Genomic DNA, 26498 nt, shown 5'->3' on the forward strand with positions numbered 1-26498 from the left:
CTCCCTCACAGGATCACTCCACTCCCTTGATGACACTCCTTTCCCCCCCTCCCGCCCCGGGCTAGGCGCTAGGATCGGAGGAGGAAGCACGCACCGCCCGAGCCCGGCGCCACGCACCGGGCAGCCACCGCCCTCCCGCCTCGGCCGCTGGGCGGGTGGCGGCGCGGCTCCGCCCCGCTGCGGGGTTGGCAGAGGCGGCTCCGTTCGGAGCTGTGACGCCGGCGGCACTGGAACACCTGGAGGGGGTGGCGGCGGTGCCTCCGGCTCGGCCCTGCCCTGCCCTCCGCTTCTCGGCCTCGGGCAAGGTGAGTGCGGAGAAGGGGGCCCGGCCGGGCTTCGCGCAGGGACCTGCCGGGGAAACGGGTTCTGCCGGCCGTTGCCGGCGTCGGGCAGCCCCGGGACCGCGGGTTGGGAGCCGCCTTCCCCCGCTGCCCGTCCGCCCGTCCCGGGGGGGGGAGGAGGCGGTGCGGCGGCAGGGCCTGAGGCGCTGGTACCCGTCGGGGCTCGGTGTCCTCCGGGCTTAAAATCGGCGAGGTTCAAGATGGCATCTTCCCCCTCCCTCCTGCCGGGCGGTTATCTCGCCATGATTATTGCATTTATCCGTTTCTGCCTCCCTTCCTCCCGTACATCCTCTCTGGCTCGGTGCCCGCTGGAAGCGAGGAGGATGGGGAGGAAAACGGCCGCTTTTCCTCCGTGGTTTCCGGAGCTTTGCTGCTGGGCTGCCAGGTTAACGTTCGGGCTGTATGCCGCCCTGACCCCAGGGCCGTGCCTCTGCTGCCTGCACGGGGTCAGGGGCACATCGGGCACCTACAGCTGATGACATTGGAATAATAGTAATAAAATGCTTCTCATTCGGAGCTTGTATTTTGTTTGATAACGGGATATGACCTGCATCCATCCGCCTGGCACCAGAGTGTTGTCTATCTCATGTATTGGTTTAGAATAATAATAAGAAAAAAAAAGAAAATCAGTTTTTAGTAAGAGGATGAAGGGCACTGTGCTCTTTTCTTAACTGATAGTGCTGTGTACGCATTCAGGACCACGTATAAATAAAGTCTCCCATTGCCTGGTGCTTTAGGCTCAGGGCCTGTATGGGTCCTCCTTGATCATTCAGTTTTTTCCTCAGTGCATCCAATTCTAATTTATAATTGAGACCGATAATCTCAAAGGTGCACCATGGAGTCCCCTGCCCCAAGTGACACCATGTTGATATTCTAGAACTTGATGTTGGTGTTGTACTTCTCTTTGGTTACCTGCCATTTTCCTCTACACCAAGCCTTGCTGTAGACAAAGGCAATAATTTACTTTTGGGAAGCACCCGTTCAGGTTTTCTGTTTGTTTGTTTTCCCTGTGTTTTATTCTGTTATCTTCCTCCTTTCAGTTTTGGGTTGAGAAGAGGATCTAGTTTAATTTGGGCTTGCTCATGTTCTAGAGCAAACTTCTTGGTAGTATGCTGTTCTGGTCTAGCAAAACTGTTGTTGAAGGGAAACAGCTGTGTTTGACCACTTTTCCAAAGTGTTGGGCAGAGAAAATAGTAGGCTGGATTTGGTTATGGTCTTTCACCTGATTTCTTTGGCAATCTATTCTTCTTCAACACCACTCAGGGTGTTCCAGGGTGTTGAAGTACCCCTTGATTGTGCTGTCTTCCTGGTACTGACTGAGGAGTTGCAGTTTTGATTCTAGTATTTAGCATGAAGTCTAGGAACATCTCATTTAGACATTAGTGTTTTGAATAGCGTATTAGCCTTCTGGTGTAACCTAAGTGACTTTATGACTTAAGGTTTATGCTAATGCTGATGCAAGAGGAATTCAGCGTAATGCCACGGGGATCTCTTGTGTAGTGAACTGCCATAACTGGTAAAACCGGTTGTGTTTTTCCCATGGCAAATTCTGTCCGAAGGTGATGTGACAGTTAAATGCTGTCAAACCTTGGTTAAAAGCTACCTTACTGTTTAAACTTCATACGTGAAACAGTTATTTCCAGAAAGGCTCAAAAGATAGCGTAGGGAAAAGTTAGATGCTTGCAATTGGAATTTGCCTACTTAAGTGTGAAAGAAGTGTTTTTAGATGAAAGTGGTTTTCTCCATTGTCTTCACAAGAGCTGAGATTCAGATGTACATGCTACTAAAGTTTTGCATGTTCAAGAAAATCAGTTACCCATACGGAAAAATGGTTCTTTACATTTTTTTGTTGTTTTTTTCATAAGATTTTATCATTGTGGGAAGTGGAGGCTGGAAGTCACCTACTGCAAAGTAAAATTCCCATTTAACCCTATTACAGAGCTCCTTTTTCTCCTTTAGTAGCCTCGAGTACACCTGTCTTGCCCATTCTTCTGTTCTGCACCCTTTACAAGGCTGCTAAATTGTTCTAATGATTTCCTGAGTAATGTTGTTTGCAAGAGCAGAGTAATAACAGCTCTTGTCACTCTTAAACTGGTGTTGAAAGCTTTTGGAATGAGTTGGCAGAAAAATGTGATAATATCTCAGCTAATACTAAACATCAAGAAATATCCTCAAAGACTCTTTTATTACTTTTTTCAGTCTTCTCCGACAGTATTGCTCTGAAGTTGGTCCTTCAGGATGTTTTGCCACTGCTTGACTGTAAAATCACTCTAAAGACACAATTACGCCACGTGATGCAGAAACATTAAAATACAAAAACCTGGAGAGTGCCGACTGTTAAACAAAGAACCATGTAGTCAAAAACAGTGGAGACATTTGACCTTTTGCATGTTTCTAGCAATAGTCTCACAGTAGCTCTTCCTGCAGCTATTGTAAGCCACGGCAAAACGAGGGGCATTTTGACCGGTTATGCAAGCACTTACGTCAACTTGGGAACTGTCTGTTCCCACTCTCTGAAACAGTGCCCAGGTCCATCCTGTGAGTAGCTTCGTAGGGATCACCACTGCTTGGGAAACAGTGTGCCAGGCTCTGAGAGCTCAACACAGAGGTTGAGAGGACTGTGCATCTGTCAGGGATATGCAGACTCTGTTTGGTCGTGGTCTTGACTCAAAGAGTAGTGGAAGAAGATCACTCTCTTTTTTTGCTGTGCATGCTGTACCTGTTTTATTAATCAAATTTCTTAACCACTGATGTGAAATGATCTCCTGAGGAATTCTAGTGAAAATTATTTTCCCTGTTCCCTACTCTTGTGTTGTTCCCTCTCAGTTATAATAGCATTGCTTCCTGGCATCTGCACTGATGAAAAGCAAGGAAAGAGGCAGACTCTTGAGTGCTAACGGTGTCAGCAAATAGAGCATCTAAATGAGAGAGGTGTTGGTTTGAACTTTAGAACCATATTTATGACAGCATAGGTGTGGAAAAGGTTTCATGAGTTTTTGTACATCCTCTGCTTTTTCCATCTGTTCTACAAAGGGAAGGGTTCCTAACATTAGCACTCTAGACTGGTTATGGGTAGAACGTGTCAGAGAAACTGTCTTTATATTGTCTTTTATAAACTTTGCACAGCAGGTGTTCCATATGGCACTTTTCTTTAATAATATTTGGCTACTAAATATAAAAAGACCATCTTAAAGCTGGAAGAACAAATGCATATTAAAAAACAATTCAATAATAATTTCAGAGAAATGAAATGAATCATCATTTAAAGTGAGGTTAAATGCAGGACTGCATATATCCCCATCTTTTCTCATTTGCAGTTACGTTAGACCCACCATTCAACTTCTTCCATGAGACACATGCAATACTTGTTTACAGTACTTACCTGGTTGTTTCCTAAGGACATTCTGCAGTAAGTGTTCTCACAAATTTAAATGGAAAAATAGTAGTCAAGTGAAAGCTGTTGCCTGAGGACAAGCTGATACTGTGTGCTGTTCTTGTATTATTTCACAAACAGCTTCTGAAAAATCAGAGTAATCAGAAGCTGTTTAAAATGAGTTTTGTACATGTCTAAATATCTGTATATTTCTGTATATAAACAGTGCAAGTTCTGTGTGCAGTTTATCTAGGAAGGACTATCATTTACTTGCTAATCAGCCAACTGTGAGTCTACCAGCACTTATTTGAACTATTTTGCTCTGAAACTACATGTACCATGTTGTGACTACACATTACCATTCTTACGTTCTTGAGATCAAATACTATTTTTAAGATTATTTTTTAAGATTATAATTATTTCTCTTTCAGCTGTTAAAAAACAAGCAAGCAGCTCTGTGTTTTATTTCAGTGTGTGTTGTGCTCTGAGGAGAAAGAGATCACCTATGCCTGTAAATTTATGACTCAATGCTCTTTGGTATAATTTGGCAGGCACGTAGTACCAATATACAGAAAAAAAAAAATCTAGAGGAATACTAGCAATTGATCTGGTCCTTGCACTTGTGTGGGAACAAAATTACTTTTCAAAAACTCAGTGATATTGCCAAATTGTCATATCTTCATGTCAGCTAAAACTTGTCTCTAACAACTCTAATACTGGAAAGCAGCACAGCTCAGGTTCTGGATGTAAGTGTAGTAAACTTTGCATGTGCAAATTTACTGTATTTATCCACAACTGTCTTCTATTAAATTATAATATATTGGGAATAGAAAAGAGAAAAAACTGTAAATGATTATAAAATAAATGAGGCACTGGCTGTCATTCTCAATTTTGTCTGCATCAGGAAGCTAAGCAGAGTAATTTCCTATTTTAATTGTGCGTTCTGCTATAATTATTTTACATTAGTAGCATAATAATTGTTTTTAGAATAAAGTAGCTCGTAGAGTACTCAGTGAAGTACCTATTGGTCATCTGCCTTGCGTAGAAAGTATTAGCAGTCAGCTTAAAAACATAGTGAAAGGTGGGTCATCATATACTTAATGTCATTAATTCTGCTGATTTTGCTGGGTCTTTTGTTTGCAGATAGGTCCCTGAGTAGTGCTACAAAAAGAAGACCTGGCCCTCCAGATTTCTTCATACTTTGTGCATGGTTTCTGATGGTTGAAGTCCTTAATAACAGGAATATGGCCATTTATTATACCTGCTATGGTTTGTTCTCCCTGCAATTGATTGGCCTTGAAAAGACAGCAAAGAGGGCTGTGTAGGCTCAAATTAACTCTGTAAAACAGGCCCCACTTTCTCTTTTGAGTTCATTATTGTTGGCTGGTTGGTTTGCTTCGCATGTCTAGTTGTGTTGGTGCTATTTCTTGTCTTGAGACCTTAAAGGGTCAAGACAAACCCTTTAATGAAATGTTAAGTTTTTGTTGGAGTCTTTCTTAAGCCTCAGTAGAGTGGAAGTGGAGTAAATCAATGTCCATAAGTGCTAGATTAAGAAGCATTTGCAGTGAAACAGAAAATTGGTTCCAACATGCTTGCATTATGTGCCATGTCCCATGTGCAGTGTTGATCAGTATGCTGGTGACTCTGTTTTCCTGGTAGTTTGACTGACCACCTTGTAATCCCAGTTCTAAGAGAAGCAAAGTAGAAGAGTTTTCTTTCTGTATGATTTAGCCATGTAATTTGTGTTCCAGATGCATAAACTGCCATTTCTGTTGGCTCAGGGGGCAGTAGGGTTCTGGTTTAGGTACTCCCACTTGCTCCTTGGAGATTCTGTTAATGACCTGTGCAGAAGCTTAGAGCTGAGAGGCTTGTATTGTACCCCAGGTACAGGAAGGTGGTTAAACAGCACATTAAAAAGAAACAGATTTCTTTCACTCTCAGCATCCGAGTGCTGAAAAACAGCAGCAGTTCTTCTCCGTGTAATGCATGCTGCTTTCTGGTGCTTCTATTGCAAATGCGATAAACATTTTTTTAGATGTCAGCTGCTGAAGTAAGTTGAAAGAATAATTTAGTTTATACGTCTTCTTCATAAGACAGTTTCTTCTGAGAAGTTGGGGGCAATATGTGAGATGTGACTGAGGGCAAAGGAATAGGCAAGAATTGTAGTGGATGGATGGAACTGCTAAGGCCACACTTCCATAACAGTTCTGCAAACTTTGAAGTAATAAATAAATGCATTAGTGAGTAGACTAGCAGAATGAAAATGTGGATTTAAAGTTAAGCATAGATGATTTAGCAGGATTAGAACATCAGTGGTGAGCGTTAAGAGCTTTAGAGGAAAAATTGTTATCACTGAGTTACAGTAGCAGCTACTCATGTAGTCAGACTGTTATACCTGTAAGTCTGTCAATGTATGATCTTGATGCTGAATACATATATTAGACCCTGCCCCCAGTTTTCACTATTTTCTTGCATTGATAATATGGATAATTTAGAGCCATATGCTGCTCGGTTTGATTTTGCTTGCAGAAGGCAAAACTTTGAAGTTCCTGACTCAGTACATCTGTGTGTTTGTATACAGACCGTAGAAGTAGAACTGTGGCCTGCCTAAGCTTCTTCTTGCAGTGAGACTGCTTCATGCTCTGGATACTCATTTCCTTGATTTGGTTTGATCACAGCTCTTGGGGAGTAGAGGAGAAGAGACAGGTTGTCAGACAATAGCTGTTGAAGAGGCACAGATGGTATTGCTTCCCTCACCTAAGCACATCACAGATTTTCTTCTGATCAGGTTATTTTACATAAATGGGACCATCACTCTTTTGTGTATACAACTCTTAAAAAAATATTTTTTTTTCTTATCTGGTTCTAATTACAGAATTAAAAGTTGATTGGAAAAATGGTGTTTTAATAAAAATCTGTGAAAATTATTTGCAGTGCATAATGCTTCCATGTTTGTAGTTATAAGGCGTGAGGACTTTAAAGTGCAGAGAGTTTGATGGAACTGGAAAACCTTCAGAACACTTTAGCTGCTTTTAGAGGACAGTAAACTGAGAGCATACTGCTGACTGTCAGTAAAAGTGCAAACCCATCTGTCTTTTCTCATGGACACATCAGGCTGAATTCTGCTATGTCTCTCATTCTGTTGTTTCATTCTTTTGCTTCTAGGTGCACCTAAGAATACACGGTTCAATTACCTGCCATCCTATGTAGCTATGTTGTTTTTGGATGCTAAATTTCATCTTTAGATCAGTGCTTGTAACAGCTGTGCAAGGATTTGAGCTCATCTCTTAGTTCTAAGAAGTTGTGATTGAATCCCCACTGGTTTAGATTCAGTCTTCACGGTTGAAAGATTCCCGTTTGCGGTCTCTTGTTGCTTCCTGCTTTCTCCTATAGGGTCTGTTGACTGAGGATTAGTGTAAGAGCTACGTAAGCATTGCTCAGCCAAGAACAGATGTTTGAATGAGAGGAAAAGATTTATTTATTTTTAAAGTTCCATGTAACTGAGAGAGCATTAAGATCTGAATTTCACCTTGCCACATGACGCTTCTTTATTTTTCTTTTCCAATGAAATTTTTTCTGTGTTATGTTAATATAATAGATAATATTGTTCAGCTCTTGGGAAACTAGACAACCCATGCTGCAGCAAACTCTAATGTAATAAAGCTGAAAAAGAGAACCAAGGCAGTCATTCAGAGAATGAGCTGGAAGGGAAGCTTTGGGAATGATGAAGACTTAATTGTTCAAAACACCAAAGTAGCATTTTCCTGTTCACAGGAAAGGATGTTAGTTTTCTTCTGAAATGGATTGGGAAGGTGCAGAGAAACAGGATTTTCCATAGTCATGTGTGACAGAAGTGCCATTTGCTAGTGAAGATCCTTCCTTCCTCTATTGTGGCTACTAAAATACCTTGGTAGAAAAGCAGTGTGATGCAGTATGCCAGCAATATTATGGAGCTCTTAGTGCATTAAGAGTGTTTTGGCTCCTTGTGGATATACTTTGTGGGTAAGAGGCCTACAGCCCAGACAAGCCACCGCAGATGCAGAGGTGCTATGGCTGGCTGCATGCAGGGCCACCTTGGTTCCAGCACAGCTTGTTAGCTCTGGCAGAGTACGGTGTGAACATGGCTGTGCTGTTTCTGAAGCCAGGCTGAGCCTACAAACAGGTTGGCGCTATTTCAGTGTCCAGGCCAGGGACTGTGCCAGGCCCAAGCTGCCAGGATGCAGGCCTCCCTGGTGCCAGTATAGACTGGCATAGTGTAGAGACTTCTTGGGGCTTTTCAGGGCCAACAAGGAACCTCAGGGGTCAGCAGGGCTGATTGGGTCCTGGTTCCATACAGAGATGAGTGTTTTAGCACTGTAATCTCTTGTCTTCTAGGTAGACTCCTTGTGGATAGGGCTAGCTTAGGTTTAAAGGTGAAGTCTGTCTCAAAACACTGGGCAGCACTTCTAGAATGAGCAGAGTGTTGGATGTACTCAGAAGATCTCAGATCCATAGCACCTATGCTTCCTGCTGTTTTTTTGTTTTTTTTTTCCCATATTATTCAGTGTCCCTATCTTTTGTTAGGTGTCTTTCATAGAGATAACAAATGTTGTATCACTCTTTATCATTAAAGGTAATGGAAACTTTCTGACAGAAATGTTTTCCAGTGAGGTGGTGAATGCTTTTTTCTTTTTTTTTCAGTGTCAGCATAGTATTGTTTATTGAAACGCTTTTTAGAGTCTCTCACATTAACTTCTCTGTGGCAAATGAAGCTCAGTTTTATATATGAAAGTACATGGAAGCATAGATTAATTTTGACTGCAGTTTTCAGTGAAAGTACATTTGCAGTTACATTCAGATACAAACACAAGAATTCCTGCAGTACTACATCCAGCACAAGTAAATATGTTTTCCTTCAACTTTGTTTTTTATTTTAATATCTGTGTTAATAAATACTACTCTCATTTCAGTAAAGCTAAACTGTGATACTGAAACGTGAAATGGAAATTAGTATACAGTACTCCAAATATCTTGTATCTAACTTGAAACCAGTTCTGCGTAATTGGAGAGTGGAGATTATGGGACCCCATCTGAGTGCAGTTTTATGGTCTAAATTAACAGTAAAAGAATAGCAGAATCATAGCAGGCATTCAGGTTTTCCAACCAGTGAGAGAAGTGAAACTCAGCTGAGACATAACTGATTTCTTTATGAAAATTCCTTGAACAGCATCTGGATTGAATGGTATCAAGGAACTCTTTGTGATGGAAATTATGGGTGATAAAACCAGAAGTCTGATCAAAAGTCACATGATTCTTTCTGAGCAACCACGACACTCTTCAGTTGGTGCCAGTGCTAACAGCTGTCTGTGCAACCTGAATTCTCATTCATACCAGAAGCTGATTCTGCATTGGAAATAGAAGGGACTCAGGGACTGAGCTTGAGCACTGTGGTCGTTTTGGTTCTCGCTGTTTAACTGCTGCAGTCTCCCTAGCAGGCTTTTTGTGTGTGTCACCTAGAGCTCTCTGGGATCTTTCAGTGTGGCTTGAGTGATACTGTGTGCCAGGAGCCATTTCTAGCAGCCAGTGTAGGTAAGGCTCCACTTCATCTTATATGACCATATGGATCTGTCTCAGCAGGCTTTGTAGCTTCAAACATCTCACACGCCTTCATCTCTCACAATGGGGCCAGAAGCACATGCCTTCAATTTCCTACCATTGATACAGTCCCCAGGCACTCCAGACTATAAAAATACTGCACAAAGGGCATAGGGGTGCTATGTAGGACTTAAGAGTGCAGCTAGGAAGACCTCAGAGTCTATAAGACCAGATATTTAAGAAAAAAAGAATGTGAGCTTTGCTTGCAAAATGAGAATTCGTTGTCACCTTATCTCTTTTTTTTTTTTTTTTTAAGCTTGCTGGTTTCTAGGAGAGTAAGGTGAACATGTACAGTATTTGATGTCAGTGCCTTAGACCTGTTCCCCTTGTTGGTAGCTACACTTTGTTCCACATCATGTGCATATCATTTTACCTAGATAGGCTGTTCTTTGCTTCCTGTTAAACCAAGCGTGCTGCTCGATAACTGAGTCATGGATGTGTAATCAAGCCAAATCCTGTGTTCCTATCTCTTGCACATGTTGACTTAAGGAGGACCTGTATTTAAACAATAAAGTTGAGACAGGTATTAGAAAACTGAAATTAACTTTGCCTGTGCTTTATGACACAAAAAAACTAAAGCAAGGCCATGCCTGTTGCTGTCCATTCTGTGTGTCGTCTGACATGACAGTGCTGTAAATCAAAAAGCAACCCAAAACAGTTCGTTCTTCCTCTCTGTTATTTGGTTGTTGGCCTTACCATTTAACTCTACTTGGAAGACATGGTTATGAATTTTCTCATCATCTATCCTGCTGTGTTTATGAGCACTTCACAAAAATTCCATTTCAGGAAAATGTCCTGCTCTGATATAATCTTTCAGCATTTCATGGAACTTCACCAGGAGGTTTCACAGGTACAGAGTGCAGAGGGGCTAGAATCCAAAATCTGAGGTTTGGCTTTGTTGGCTTCAAATGGGAGTGCATGCGCTTCACAGTTGCAGGAATTGCTCAGGTTTGCATAGCTGTGTCCGAATACCTGCAATCTGTTCCAGTCCCAATTGAGTGTTTGCCATACTGTCTTCAGGCAGCACCTTGTTAGCCATATTGCCAGTCACAACTCCCAGTTGTAGTCCCTGTTCTCTCTTCCCTAGATTAGTGCCAAAGAGTTCTCTCTGGAAGCAACAGAGGAGAAGCCAGGTGCTGTTTTCTTTTGTGTTGTTGTTGTTTTAAATAAGAAGTCTCTAGCTTGATTTGAAAATTTGGCCTAGAAGGAGTGTGCTCAATTACTGATGACGTGTTTGCCATCTGGACAGTTCACTGAGTTCCCAAACTGGAGATACTAACTTTTAAAATTTAAATTCCAAACACATGCAGATCATATTCCATCCACAGGAATTGTGATAGCCCTCTGAGAAAAAACTGTCAGGTGATTAAATTTTACATCCATGGCTCAAGACATGACGAAGGTAATGTTTCTCAAAAGTAGACCATGGGGCATTGGTGAAACAAGTAGCTGAACTGCACTGTCACTGAAATTCTGGGAAAGAAAAAACAAACTTTTATTGAGGATTTTACCTAACACGTAAACTTTGGGCTTGTTGAGTAAAAATTGCTGAATTTAAATCAGATAAACTTGTTTGTTCGGATGAGCTGCTAAAATATAAAAATCAACAACACCACTTAAATGTGTGTGCCATAGATATAGGTGAGAATTGTGTGTTACATAAGGAAAGCATTTGGCCTGCAAATGGAAAAAAAAAATCTGTCGTAACCTGATATAGAGGATGCTACAACATGGTAATTTTTATATGTGAAAAAGCAATGTTCCTGATGTTTAATGTGAGAATTATATTTTACAGTCGTATGTATTAACTGATGATTTCTTATTTTATTTAGTGTCTGAAGAAAATAAGAAACATGGATGGTCACAAGTAGTAAGTGCCTGATCATTTTTTATTATTCTAGAGAGTTAACAGTGTTTGGCATGTTGATCTGTCACTGCCCGGGTCTGTCGTGCATTATGTTCTGGCATCTAGTATTTATATGAAGTCACTAGTAGTTATTTTATTTAAAAAGAATAAAAATAAGAAGTGAAGAACTGCCAACTTACTGAAGAATGGAAAAACAAGTGAATTGACTACATGGCTAAAAATTGCATGTGATAGAAATTCCCTACCTAATGGTAGGAAGGGCAGGAAGTATATAAGCCATCTTTTTTCAAGAGGTATATTTTTATCATCAACAACAGAACAAAACAAGATCATTCTTTTAGTTATATTTTTTATTGTTTATCAAAATCTGAATATATCCATGATTGTTTCACACAAGATCTCTTGTAAAAGGTATTGACAAAAGCCTGCTGGCAAAAGTTACCCACCAAATATTTTATTAGATAATGAAGGCTTTACGTAGATCACTCTTTAGGTAATGCATTATATTTATTTCCATGAAAATAACAGATTCAGAGAACACAGTAATGCTATTTGATAGAGCAAATTCTCAACTATAAAACACTATATTTCAGCATAATCATAATCACCGCTAATAGCTATGTATTTTCTTCAGTGATGAGCAAGAACCTGCATGCCATGCTCTTAAAAATCTGCCCTAGCAGAGGTTCTACTGCTGTTGTGATGGTGGCACTGGTAGGAAAACATTGCACACGCAGTCCAACTTTCACAGTGTTAACAGGCACTGTTTGGTCTCCATAAATGTTCAGGAAAGACTCAATGAATGTTATTGGGTGCCATTTTTTCCACATGGAGGAATTCCATTCCACTCCTTTGCTTCATATGCACTTCCATGTCAGATGCCATTCTGTCAGACTGCCCCTCCGCTGCCATCTGTCACATGGTACCAACATGAAGTGGGATATTGGTGGGAGGGTTCAACCTCTACTGCCATACCACCAACATCTGCCTCTGAACACGTGGGCCAACATAATAAAATAGAAGGCATTAATTTCTGTGCAGCCCTCGTATAATTACATTACAGATAAGCAGGAGCCAGATACTTCTCCAAATGATACTAGTAGTTGAATTTGTCTGTGGTAAATGATTATATTCTTCATATTCCTCCAATTTCTTTATCTGTTTAATTCAGGAATCTCTATTAATCCCAGTACTTTCTTTTTTTTTTGTGACCTCCTAGTAATAGCTGATTTTTATTCTTCTCATCATGTCCTCAGAATTTCCAGTAATCTCAAGCAGGGCAGCTATTAAGGCTGGTTGTCATCAAATGAATTATGGTGTTTTCTTCATGTAACTACTGAACTGAGATAGCAGTTATTTGCACAGCTGTAGCATAGGTTAGAACACAACTGGTACATAACTAGAGCCTTAATACTGCTACATAAGTAGTTTGATTTTATTTATTTATTTATTTATTTTCTTCTTTAAGATACTGCTTAACTAGTTATATTCTGCTTTCTTACAATGCAGGGGGTTTTAGCAGGGATCTAAATGTCCTTGTGATTTATTAGATATTGTAAATTTAGTCTTTTAGAGGTGTTGCATCTGTCAGATCAGTATTGGCTTGACCTAATTTGATAGGCTGAAGATGGTAGAGTATGTGCACCTGATTGTATCTGATTGTGCAGAGCTACATATGAAATGTCGTATTTGGCACGTTTATTTTTTGTGCTGAAGCACCAAATGTCTTTTATTCCAAACTTAGTGGAATTCATAAACTACTCTCTTTGTACTGGTGCTTGGACAGAATTAGGTGAGTGGACACCTTTCTCTTTGTGTGAAAGATTGATGAAGAAGCCAAGCAGTGCATTGTATGTATGCATTTTTAATTTTGTCCTTGCTTGTTTCTAGTTACATTTCTTATCATCCATTTGGTGACTGACTGCCTCTTAAGTCACCGATTAGGTATTGTTGAAGCAAATAACCTATCCCTGTCAAACTAAGTTCCTTTTCAGGTCAAACTATGTCGTTAGTAATGGTAGCACTGCCACCTTTGTTAGGAATGTATGCACCAGTGGCTTGTAGTTTTGGGCTGTCTGCAGTATTTCATAGAAGCATAACTACCTGTGTGCCTCACTACATAATTTGATATGTACGTTGGATCTGAAGACCTCTTAGAGTGGCATCATTGAGTTGAGTCTTGTGTTAACTGAGCCTGTGGGCAGTATCTCAGTAATGTAATGCAGGTGAGGGGTATCTTTAAAAATAAATTCAAAGACTTTAATTTTCCTAGAGTGTTTAATATGTTACATTTTAGCAATCGATTATTTCTAATAATCGGTTGCTAAATAATAAACTGCAGTGTTTTTGCAGATCTTAATTTATACAGTAAGGGAAAGGGTACATACTTTTGCAGAAATTAATAGTGGAATAACTGTTAGCAAAAGAGATCAAGGTTTCATTGAGAAACTGTATTTTCTATGCTTCATATGGTTTAAATACATTGTGGAATATGCTGTTTGTGTTTATATTATACTTTATTATTAGGTTTGCTAGAGCAGTGTGGAATCATCTGCCAGTAAACATTAATCCTTGGAGGAAAAAAAAAATCAATTATGCAATTATATTTGTCATTTATTTGCATTGAAAGAAGTGAACTATCTATTTTGCATGTAGCCTACCTAGAAGAGTCGAGTATTCTTTTATTTATTCAATTCTTTTAAATGACAATAAAGAATGTAATTTCATTCTTTAAACGATCTTTGTGAAATCCTGACACAGCTGAAATTGCATGAGAATTGCTGTTCTACTAGTGCTCTTTTAAACTTTTCTGTTAGTTGTATAAAAATTGTCCCTGGAATGAAAATTTTATAAATTATTCCCTAATGCATTGGAAAGATTTCTTAGCAGTTGGTTATTTGCCAGTATTATGTGCCAAAGACATTCAGATTAAATGCAGTGTATTATTTTCCAAAGGAGGATAGGAAGTATTGGTGGAATTTGTGCTGCATTAATAACTTTGTTACTAATGTGTAACAAGGAGATGCATGTAAGAATATACGTCTGTATACGCACGATATTCAGGATGCAAATTTATTAATCTAGTTTGTTAGACTTATTTTTTTAAGCATCATACTGAAGTTCCATTATTCTGTTTCTTAATATTTTAGCAATTATCCAAGGGAATTTTATGATCAGTATGCTCAAAGCCAAGAGAAATCCGTGGTTAATAAAATGCAACAGAAGTACTGGAAAACAAAGCAAACCCTTATAAAAGTCACAGGAAAAAAAGAAGATGAACATGTTGTGGCTTCAGATGCAGATCTGGATGCAAAACTAGAGGTTTGTAATGTCTGCATAACAGCTATTCTCTGATAACTTCTAAGATGTTTTCATTTACATCAAGCCTCTAAGATATGTACCTATACAACTATAAAATAATATATATACATTTTTTATCATTATCTTTCAATAATATCTTTTCCAATTTTGTACAGAAGTACATAGGAATACACGAGAAATATAGTGGCATTTTTGTAAGACAATTTATTTGAAAGCTAACCTCTCTCATATATGTTTTCAGGTTTTGGTGGCAGGTTTTTTCTTTTTTGTTGTCAGGAGGAACAGGAAATTGTCCTTTGTTTATTATCAGGAATTGGTGCATAGTGCAGTCTGCTCTCTGAGGCTTTTATACAGATTACTGTTTTTGAGCATGAGAAAAGGCAGCTTCTGAAAGTCTTTGAAGAGTAACTGAGAGAAGGAATCCTACTGTGTGACAAATACAGTCCTACTGTCAGTACCTTCAGCCACACTGGAAAAGAGTTGAACTCTTCGGTTTATAGAACCTTAAACATCTTTGACTGAATCAAAAGATCGAGAATGGACTTCCAAAGTGTAATAACCAAGTTAATGTCCAGCTAAATTTCATTGGTATTGTTTTGTAGTGTAATGGTTAACATTTTATGTCACTATTTTTCTTAGAAAATCTTTGAGTTAGAATTCTCAGTTTTTTACGTTTAGCGAGAGACTGTTTCACAACACACAAATATTTCTTGACTATCTATAGTAATAACTTACATATCTTAGATGAATGTAAGCATGTATGTGGACTACGTGATAGGTTTTAAGTGGGAAGTATTGGTGTGAAACAAGCTAGAGGAACTGAAACAGTATTTAATAGATATATATACCCGAGTTCTTATTGTGTTGCAGATTCATCAGACAGGATGCTTTGTTACCTCATGTGGTATTATAAATAGGGTAATTTGTTTACAAGATAAAGAAAAGTACAAATGTTTTTAACTTAAACAGCTTTTCAAATGCAAATCATGCTGTCTGCTTAGAAGACAAGGTCCTAGCATACATACAGGAGGTTAAGCAGGTGCCAAAGGATGACAGTTACTGTGCCAGCACTCCATTTTGCTATTATTTGCTTGGTACTTGATATAACAAAGGTGAAGTTTAAATTGCAATCTGAAGGTTTCAGATGAATAGAAAGAAAGAGTGGTTATTTGTGTTTTCCTGTTACTTCTGTGAACTTAATCAAGACTGATTTTTATTTTCTGTACTTTCTTGGGAAACTGGTACTCTATCAATTAGGTTAGAAAACCAGAACTGTGACGGTAAGAAGTCTGATTTAAAATAAAAAATGGTACTGTTGGCATACCCATGCAAGTTTGTTCCACTGTACTTTGTGGTATTAAAAATTTAATATACTTATTGTCCCTTAACACATTTCAGTGAAACTGCTGATAGGCATTTTGATAACCTTTTGTTTTGTTGGAAGATGTTCAAAAACAAAGATTAGTACATCTTCATATGTCTCAAAATATATTAATTAAAAAACAAATAATTATTACTTTGGTTAAATATCAGCTGTTAGGTCTGTTTCCAAAATGTTTTTTTGTCTTTAATTTCCTTTTGTATGTTTTATCTGATCTGACTGTATAGTTTCAGTGGATATTGTGTATTTCTTTCAATCGCATTAAGGCAAATATCCTCTCAAACTGAAAAGGTTACTGAATATTCGAAAAGAAAATACAAATTCCTAGTGATTTTAACAGGATTTAAGCTCTTTTTTGTGTTTCAATCTTCAGTGTTTCTTACATGCATTTAAAATGTTCTTGTTTACTCTGCTTCAATTCCAGCTGTTCCATTCAATTCAGAGAACATGTATGGAGTTGTTGAAAGCAATAGAACTTTATCAAAAAAGGATTTGTTGTAAGTATGATCAAATACAGTAGTTAAAATGTTAAGGAGATCTGCAATATGGAGTAATCTAACAAGTGAAAAAGTAAAAATGGAAATGGGGAACTACTGCTTTAATCCTAGTTAAAATTAAAGATAGTATTCCTTGTGGACACCTAAATGTAGACTTGCTTAATTGTTTGTTGGGCTCCAAGTTTACATTAAATTTTACATTTGATGTTATGTAGTGATACGAAGCAACACTTATAGGGGAAAGCTTGGTGTTTGATTTTTTTTTCCATTTCATTACATCTCATCTAAATTCAGAATTGTCATGCATTAGAAGTTCTAACTCTGTTCTGAATTCTTGTGTTCTTATCACGATTGACTATGAAGATCGTTGGTTTTGTTACTAGTTTTATAATTAACCAATCTGTGCTATTATGATGAATTTCATCATGCCAATTTTCCTGCAACTGGTGGACTTTAATTAGTGGTAGTCATTAGTGAGAGACAGGAACCTCATTTGGGAAGTTTCAAATAGCAGGTTGTATTAAAAAGACCTAAGAAGTTCTCTCCCATTAATATCTTTGTCTGCAGCTGTGGTTTCTGGCCTAGAAAAGTGAATCAACTTTGGAAACACCTTTAAATTTACTTCCTTTTGTTCAATTTTATGCGTATTTTCTCCACTCTTTCTTTTGCTCATCCAAAGGGTAGGTTCAGAGATGATATTACAGCATATTGAGGTAAAATTGTAATACAGACCAGTAGTGTATTTGAGTTCAAGAAATATTCCACACAGTAGGTGACATTTCCTACACAAAGGCATACAAGCAGCACACTCTGCCATAGTATGCTATGAGTCTGCAATAGATATGATTGTCAGCATTTACCAGAATGACAAGAGGACTTCAAAACATCTTTCAGGATATTGGATTCATTCTCCTCACTGAGCCTGGGATGAAATAGGTGCTATTGAAGACAGCCACTTTGAAAGACTGTTAGATGAGGCCACGGTTAAATGTTTTTGTAAGGATGTGAGATCATAGAGACTTACAGTTCCAAGTTGGGAGCACCCAACATGACAACACCTTTATTTTTGTTCATCCTCTTTTTTAAAAACAAATTCAAGAATATTTAAAATGTGAAGAATTCTAGCGTTCTAAAAATGATCCTGCAAAGTGATTTGAAAATAAATGATGTTTAACATGAAGTACTAAGTTTGTCTTAAAAAAATCAGTTGTAGTCAAACTTGAAAAACAAAGACCAAGATTAAAAAGAACTGAAAAAAATTTTGTAGTGAGTGAAAAAAATTTTGTAAAATGAGTAGTGTGGCTAAGCATTAGCTTCAGTGTAATTAAGCTAAAATTGAAGTAGACCAGGTACTAAAAAGGATATTTTTCATTAAAAAAAAAAAAAGGAGAGACAAAAGGATACTACAGTTGAACCACTTTGGGGTCCTTTATGTAATCCAACCATTATTTTTTATTTATTTATTTTTGTTCAAGAAGAAAGCATATTTTTTTCTGTTGACTTTTGACACTGACAACATTTTGTGATTCGTGTCAAGTACAGCAAACTCATCAAATTTGCTGATATGTAAATACAGAAATTCCATGAAATTAATTTTTCTGTGCTGCTTGGATTTGCAGTGACTTATTCTATTTGATGTTAGGCCAGTTTAAAAACTGTTAGTAGCATTTTAAAATACATGTTTGATCACTCGTTTATTTTTCATTAGTTCTGTCTCAGGAAGAAAATGAACTGGGGAAATTTCTTCGATCACAGGGTTCTCAGGATAAAACAAGAGCAGGAAAACTGATGCAAGCAACAGGAAAGGCCCTTTGCTTTTCTTCTCAGCAAAGGTATGTATGTCAGTGTTACCATCTGATCACATGGGATAATGGAGTTGATTCATCATTGCTATAATTCGTTTTACTACTATAGATATGTAAGGAACAATGTGATATGAAATGTGTTATTGACCAGAACTGTTGAAATACTGGCAATATTTCTGGCTTGCTGGGAGTATATTTGACAGGTCTGTTTTTGTCCTGTGTGCCTGCTGTGTGTCTGGAGCTCCAGATTCCTCCAGGTATGACTGTTCAGCTCAGCAGTTCTGAAGTTGTAGAGTTGCTATCTGCATGGCCTTTTCAGCAGTGGGACAATAAAGGAGCAGGTTCAAGTCTCTCTCCTGCTTAATTGCAGTTCCCATTGTGCAGAAAAACACTACAGCAGACCTATTTGTCGGGAGGTGTCTAGGTCTTTTGAGGGTAGGGGGTGGCTTTTTCTGGACCATCGAGTCTCATGTCTCAAGTAAACAAAGCCATTTCCTGCATTAACCTTACAGAAAGAGTCCCAGGAAAAGATGTCTCTGCCTGATGTAGGTTGAGGAGGAGCAAATTTGTAAAAGGGGAAGAATACATAGGGACACAGAAACACAAACTTTTGCTTTTCCACAGAACTCTTGATTTCTCACTGATCCTGTGCTTGTTCAAAGGGTTTGAAAGAGACAGTATTCAATGTTGTTAGGTTTTATTATGCAAGGAGGATTTTGGTTTTGTGGATTTTTTTTTGTCTTTTTTTTTTCCATATTAGTACTATGAAAGCTTTAAACTTTCCATCTATCAGAAGGTAAAGTTCAGTTCCATAACAAATTACAAATCAAATTCTCTACTCTTGAGGATTTGGGGAGACTTACTTATCATGACACTTTCCAGCTTAGCTTAACAGTGCAGCTGTTTGGCTCAAAATAAAACATCACCTACCAAGTACTGAGAATTTCATATCTATCTTGAGCTGCCCCTTGGTCATTAGCATATCCAAGAACAGCCACAAGCAGGATCTTCAGAACTAATGTAAGGTTCCTTTGAGGAAAAGCCCTGGTGATTTGCTTTTTTAAAAAGCTGAACAGTTTTTACAAATCACATTGTACAATCTGTCCATGTAAACTGAATTTTTCCTTTGAATAACTGGTTAGATGTTTACAGAATTGAAGAAACATATACCCAAAAAAGGCCCAGTAAGAAGTTCACATTTTATTATATCTCTTACTTGATGTACATTTAAGGTGTCTTTTAAAATAAATTCCCATTAAAAAAAAAACACAGATGTTTGTCTTCCTTTTCTTCTTGAGCCATCTTCAAGCTCATCTTGGAGTGAAGATTGTTCTTACTTATGTTGAATACCAATAGCAATCTGGAGATCAAGTAAATGAAATTTGCTGACTATTGGAGCTGAAATTAGAGATTCTCTTAGGCCTAGGAAGTCCCTAAGTGACAAATTAAACTAGCTCTACACTGGTGTGGAACTGATTGAACCCATTCCAGTGAGGTGGCTGCTGGCAACAAACAGGAAGGCAGAAGCAGCAGATGGAAACATGGCAAAAGATGGAGTAATTCTGTCTAGTCTGAGATCCCGTTAGGAGTTGAAGTGATGGCATAGGGAAGACAACAGTGTCCCCTACTGCCTCTCTAAAGTGTAGTACCTGGAAGAAACATTTTAAAATCCCTAAAGCCTTCCCAAAGATAAATATCTTTCAAAAGAATTTTTCGGATTCCTTAAAATAAAGAAAAAGAAATCAGTTAATTAGGCACCTGACAGAATACTTCTTTGTTTACATGCGCATGTGAAAATTAAAGGCTAATAGAAGTGCTTTTTCTGAGGCTTAACTTTATAATCCTGATGCATCTCTGGTATGTATCCACTAATATAAATGACTTGAGGTATATTCTTACACTTGTTAAATGCAACTTGCAAAGAGGAAAGTTTAAAAAAGTAAATATAAGCATTTTAGCTAAATAAAATATACACATTAACAAAAGTTTATTTTCCACTGACACGAGTAAGTGAAAGAAACTGTGAAAGGTTACTGCTTGTCTAAGAGGACTGGAAACACAATATGCATATAAAACTATCTGTTTTGTGTATATTCCCAACCAATCTGTACAACTGTCTGAGCAGAAGAGTTTAGATGAGGTGCTGAGGGATTTGGTTTAGTAGCTTAGTGGGTAGGGATGGTGATAGGAGGATGGTTTGACTAGATGATCTTGTAGGTCCTTTCCAACCTAATTTATCTATGAGCCTATGAATGAATCTATAGAGTAAAAATTAAATTAATTCTTTTTGATTCTGTTTTTTTATTACTAGCAAAGTATTAGTAATTATATTAAATTTTGTGTCTTTTTGGGTTGACTTCCTTCCCCTCATTTCTTTCTTTATTCCTCCAGATTAGCACTGCGTGCTCCTTTGACCAGGTTATACCAAGAAGTGGAGACATTCAGATATAGGGCCATCTCAGACACGTGGCTGACAGTAAATCGCATGGAACAGTATCGGACTGAATACAGAGGAGCTCTGCTTTGGATGAAAGATGTGTCTCAGGAGCTGGATCCAGATCTTTATAAGCAGATGGAAAAGTTCAGGAAGGTATGACATTTCCTGTAGTTTCCTAGAATGGAATGCCTGATGAAGCAATGAAGCATGATTTTGATTGTTCTGAGGAAGATATAACTCTGCAGGGCTAAAGATGCCATGAAACATAACTAATCTTTTTCCGTGTGACAGAATTCCAATTAATCTGATATGAAATACAGTATCCTTCAAAAAAGAGTAGGCTGTAAGGGAAGATATGGTAGTAAGAAATAGCCTAGTTCAGTAGTCAATTTGACTTCATCTTAAATCTTTATAATTTAAATAAAATATATGTTTTAAAGAAGATTATCTAATTCTAAATACTCAGCTGTGATGCCTGAATGACTATTTGAAGATGATATGTCTGCTTTCAGAAGGGAAAGGAAAATAGACTTTTGTAACTAAAATGGATAGAATAGCAGAAATGTCATAGTGTGTGCTGATAAATCTTTGGGTGCTGTTGAAAGCAGGATTTTTCAGAACAGAATGTTATTGGATTTGTGGGAGGAGTTCCATGTATGGTTTAGCATGATTCCTGGGCAACTACTAACCATGAAACTGTTAAGAATGCACTCTCCATAAATTGTCTTCCTTCAGTGTCTGTCAAGTTGAATATACTCCCCTGCCAAAGGGCTTCCAAAAAATCACAAGTCACAGAGGATAGTCTGCAGATGAGGCTGATCCTGTACAGGAATGCTTAGGAGGCCCTTGCACATATTATTGAAGGACTGGGACTTTTCTTAATAACTGTAATGTTCACAGTTTGCTGTTTATGAAATATTGATTATTATGAGGAGTTAAGGTCCTAGGTTTAACTTAATGGCTCGTGCTTTGAGTAAATGTAAAAAACAAACAAAAACCACCACCAGTACCAAAAACAACCTTATTAAAATTGTGTGATAATTGAAAGCAGAAGCCTAATAACAGAAATTGTGCTAGCAGGCATGCATATGTATGTATGAGAATGTGTCTTGGAGACAGACAACATACAGAAAACAATCCCTGTTCGTTAATGGCTTGAGCAGTCATCTCTGTGTCTGGAAGGGTTTGAGATGAAAGGTGGTTAATTTGGGATTTTTAAAAGCTTGAGTAAACCATCCTAATGGAAAAGAACTGGTATGCATCTAGACTGTGCCATTTCTTGTAAATTGAAGTAGTGACCATAGCAATTAAGAATGGGGTGGAACAGATGAAATTCCAGCTAGCCATCTAATCTTTATTTGATATCCTTCAGTGCAGGATGTTCCTGTAAGTCTTATGGCACCAGGCAAGTATTTTATTATGCCTTGTGGGAAATGTTTATAACATCAAGTTCTTACATGTAAAATAATTGGTATGGTCTTGGACTCAGCCAATTGCTTATGTGTAACGTTTGATTTATTAGAAAAACAGTTAAAAAATTGAATGTTAGAATGAATAAAGCAGTGCTGGTAATGGTCAGACAAAGCTGACTTATCATTCCTTTTTCAAGAGAGCTATATGGAAGGTATAAATTATGTAAACGGGAAAGTAATTAAAATAATGTATGCTTTGACTCATGAGCTGTGCATTTAAAAAGCTGCATGTGAAATTTCAGCCCTCATGTGTTGCTGTGCTTCAAGATCAGCAGAAATATTTTAAGCTTAGTATTGAGTATAATTTTTAATTGAAAATTTTCCCATTTGTACCATGTAAAATATATTGAAATATTTCTAAGTCTGAAATGAGTTATATTTTAACATAAGCAAAGCATTGATGGGTTTGATACGTGCTAAAATTCTACAGCATTGCCTTGAATACCTCAAAAAAACTTCAAGCGTGTCTTTGAACCTTTCTTTCCTCTGGCTGTCAACAGAAAACCTTTCAGATCACATAGTATTGGAGAGAACAAAAACCTCTGTGTGTTGTAGCCAGGAAAGTAAAGAATGTTCTTGGTATCAACTTCCCTGCATGTTTTAACACTTGCAAAAGTTAAACTTTTTTCATTTTTGAAAAACATTACAGAAGCCAAATCCTGAAGTATACTTTACGTAGACAGCTGCTGCTGAACAAGGCACAAGTTTGTTTTTAGTGCTCCAGGGATGTAGAAGATAAACATGACAAATGGTGGATACTGTAGTCTTAAATAATTATAGAAGTTATTTTTATTCTCTTGTTATACTCTTGCTTGCAGATCTTGATTGTACCATAGTGTGGCAGTGTAATGCAGGGCTTTTAAGGCTTCTTTTGAATCTCATAATTTATGTCATGCTTAACTTTGTCGAGAAAGGTACTATAATTAAGGATGCAAGATTTTTTAATTCTCAAATGCACCATCGCCAGGGAGAAGTATTTGATCTGGAGCTTCTCACGTGGTGATACACCAGCAAGGAGTTAATGGAGCTGATCTGGGAGAACATTTGAAAAAGAAATGTCTAGTTGTAAAAATGCTATGTGTTGCTTCAGTAAATGTCTTTTTAATTTTGAGTAAACAGTGCTGCTTTAATGTATTCAGTACATCAGCAATATTTATGTCATAGGTCATTATTGGTCATAGGACTGTTTTTCAAGCATATAGGCCTTTATAATATAATGTTAAATACATCACTTTGTGTACAGAGGCAGTTCTTGTTTTAGGAGACCAAAGTTAAATCAATCCAGATGGGCTTTTCATACCTCCTTTCAGAGTAGCTAAGGCTAAAAGATCAATAGTTGAGTCAGTATTTTCAAAGCTGATAGAATCTGAGTTAAAACATTGACATTTTTTTGTAGCTCTCTTTCAAAGCAGTAAGGCACTTGAATTTTCTACTGCTGTGTCCAAGATGTCAGTGTAAATACATTATGGCCAGCAATACTGTTTCAAAGTGTTCCAGTGTTGTTTTTTCAGCAACAACCCACAGAACAACCTTTCTACATGGTTACATGAAGATATTCTTGTAATTGTTGCTACTTGAGCCAAACCAAGGAAACAAGTTAAGTGTTTACTTCTTCCCACTGTTCTATAAACGCTATGCACCTCCACTGGTTTTTGGGAGGTTTGTTGTTCTTTCTGGTTTTCTTATAAACAAATCTTATGGATGCTCAAGCGTAGCTCTAGCTACAGTGGTTTTTCATCCTCAGTTTGGAGCTTTAGGTTTGCCTGAGGGAATCTAACCGGTACTTTGCTGTGCAATACTGTGATGTTTAAAAGAACTTCATTGCATGAATGTTTATTTGCCATATTCTCCAGTGACTAGGTGTGTAAGTTAAGCTTAAGTCTTAGCTGTTCTGTCTATCTGGTGACTGCACACTGCAGTGTGTGCTCTGCTGTGATGCTGTAAACTTACAGACCAAATAGCCCAAGTGCTGGTGGTCCCTGAATCTCTTACCATAGCTCTGAAAAACAAATAAGTTTTTCCTTGCATTTGCTGAGAAGGAGCATACCACTGTGCTGAGTGATCAGCATGCCACCAGACAGCAGCCTCCCCTAGGCTGCCTGTAAGGAACACAGAAGAGGCTGTTCAGTTCAGTTTTACTTAGCTAAGCTATCTCAGATGTTTATACAGTGCGATGTAGACATTCTTATCAAAGCTAGACATTACAGTACCTTCTGTAACAGCTTAAAAATTAAAAAGCTGCAGAAATTATCACATTGAACTGAATATATTAAAAATAAATCTATCAGATGGCAAGATATATATCATGCTACATTGGTAGAGCAAATTAATCCTTACTATATATATGGGTTTTTCTTTCATCATCTTTCTGCTCTCTGCCTCCCTTCATTCTGAGGTTCAAGCCAAAGCTTGAAGTAGCTTTGTAAATGCACAGAGCTTTGTAAGTACTGGGATCCCTCAGGCAAGCTGTGTTGTAGCAGTGTACTGAGAACTGGGTACGTGGAGGCTGAGGCTCAATTTCACACTGTTGCACAGTCTCCTCTGCTTTGCAAGGATCTCTGCCTTTGTATGAACCAAAGAAAAGCTTATATGGGAGGGAGATGAGGTTGAAACTGTGCAAAGTAAGAAGCTTTGGATGATGAGCTGTTTGCCACAGATTTGGAAATACTGTGAGATTCATCCACTCGAAATACAGTGCAAACCCTACAGTACTGAGTTAGCAGCAATACATATCTGTTTGCAAAGCACTATATATTAGTTTGGGGGTACTATCTGGAAGGAGGGTGAGTTCTCAATCAGTGTGTTTGTGGGAGCCATGGGAGAAGGAGCAGTGTGGTGTGTGCTGGGCCCCCTTGCTCAAAAAGATGAGATGGGCCCTACCCATCAGTGCTGTTCTTCAAAGTGTTCTAGTGGTGCTGAAGAAGTGGAATAGATCCTACTGTGGAAGGAAAATGTCTGTGTATTCCCAGTTTCCCTAATGATCCTAAAAATTATAGATCCCTTAATGTCTGTCTGTTACTTTGCTCTTGTGAGGAACTTGCAAGTTTGCAGCTGAATTGTTTGTGAGCAGTTTATCTCCAGTTCTTCCTAGCTGTAGCACTCTGTATACTTGAAACAAAATGAATGTCCTTAAATGGCATTTTAAACATAAGTATGGCAAGAAAAAGGCAGAGCAGTAAGAAAAGGAAGTCTCAACAAGAAGAATTTGTAATGACATAACAACTGTTTAGACTGTTGTTTTTGTAAATGTACTCATTAGGGAATAAATCATCACAAGTTCTCTGATAAATGTATTTTAAAAAGAAGTCAAAGCTTGTATGGGTGGTGGGGGAATAACAAGAGTAAATAAATCCACGGATCAAAAGGTCAAAAGGGAAACGTAAGAATTGTATGTATTATGAAGACCATAGCAAGTCTAGATAAGACGCATCTGTCACAGCTTTACAGGGAAGCAGTGGACAACCCTACATATTTGTTCCTTCACTGCCTCCCTGCCTACCAGCGTGGCCTGGTGTGAGTGCAGTTTAGCTTGTGTGATGCTGAAGGAGATGTTCCATATTACTACAGCATCATATGCTCTCCATGTTCCAACCCTTCATTAACACCAGAGCTGCAAACAGCCCTGCAAGCCTGTAGAACTGTGGAAATGTGCTTGAGGATTTTTTTTTTAATTGTCTGTTTAACTTAAATCTCATGGAGTGCTGAGGAAATGCAGAAAGTCTAAGGAGGTGAAAAGAGACGACTAATGTGGTACCAACCTTTGAAACAAGAATGAATTTAACAGATCCCATCCTTGTAAAATGATGCAAAGAAAATCTGTAGGCATTTAATATAACAAAATGACAATAACAAAATGAGGGGTAATGAACAATACAAATTTATAAATAACAGAATTCTGTGATGTTATTTTGTGGTTCTATTCAACTTATGAAATTACTACAAAAAATGCATTACGTGTAATGAATCTGAATTGTTTAAGAGCATTGCTGTTTCTTAATGGGAACATAAATTTAAACTTGCTAAAATAGTAAGTGCATTTAAGAGCAGAGAAACACAACAAACTTATAGAAAATATCTTGAAGGGTGTGGACTGTTTCTGCCAGACAGAGTTGTGATTTTCTGATATTTTCCAAGTGGTTTTGCTCATCTAGTAAATAAAATTCAGTTGAGTGTGATGGTCTTAGAATGTTTGATCTTGGTTGTGAGTGATCTTGGTTGTGTTCTAGTTTAATTATTTAAAAGTCAGCTAAAAGAAAATGTGCTAGTGTTAATTACTTCTGCAGATGATATTGAGCTGGAAAGTGTTTTGGTTTTCCAAGCAGCAAAGATATACTGGCATACCAAAGAGTAATGTTTTTTGCCTTTGCAGT

At 38.0% G+C, this 26498-nt stretch overlaps 1 protein-coding gene across 1 annotated transcript in view; it reads left to right on the forward strand.

The window, feature by feature from the left end:
• The first annotated feature begins 265 nt into the window (after window positions 1–265).
• Window positions 266–26498, forward strand: part of ICA1 (islet cell autoantigen 1) — a 67942-nt gene continuing 41709 nt past the window's right edge. The window contains exons 1-6 of the mRNA XM_065731221.1: window positions 266–305; window positions 11181–11218; window positions 14365–14536; window positions 16342–16414; window positions 18123–18246; window positions 20611–20809. Of these exons, the coding sequence (XP_065587293.1) occupies window positions 11202–11218; window positions 14365–14536; window positions 16342–16414; window positions 18123–18246; window positions 20611–20809 (585 nt within the window). The 5' untranslated portion in view covers window positions 266–305; window positions 11181–11201. The remainder of the gene's footprint in view (window positions 306–11180; window positions 11219–14364; window positions 14537–16341; window positions 16415–18122; window positions 18247–20610; window positions 20810–26498) is intronic.

Source organism: Cyrtonyx montezumae, unplaced genomic scaffold (genome assembly GCF_038088225.1).
Source record: "Cyrtonyx montezumae isolate F1298 unplaced genomic scaffold, pur_monq_1.0 scaffold_14, whole genome shotgun sequence".
NCBI classification, from domain to species: Eukaryota; Metazoa; Chordata; class Aves; order Galliformes; family Odontophoridae; genus Cyrtonyx; species Cyrtonyx montezumae.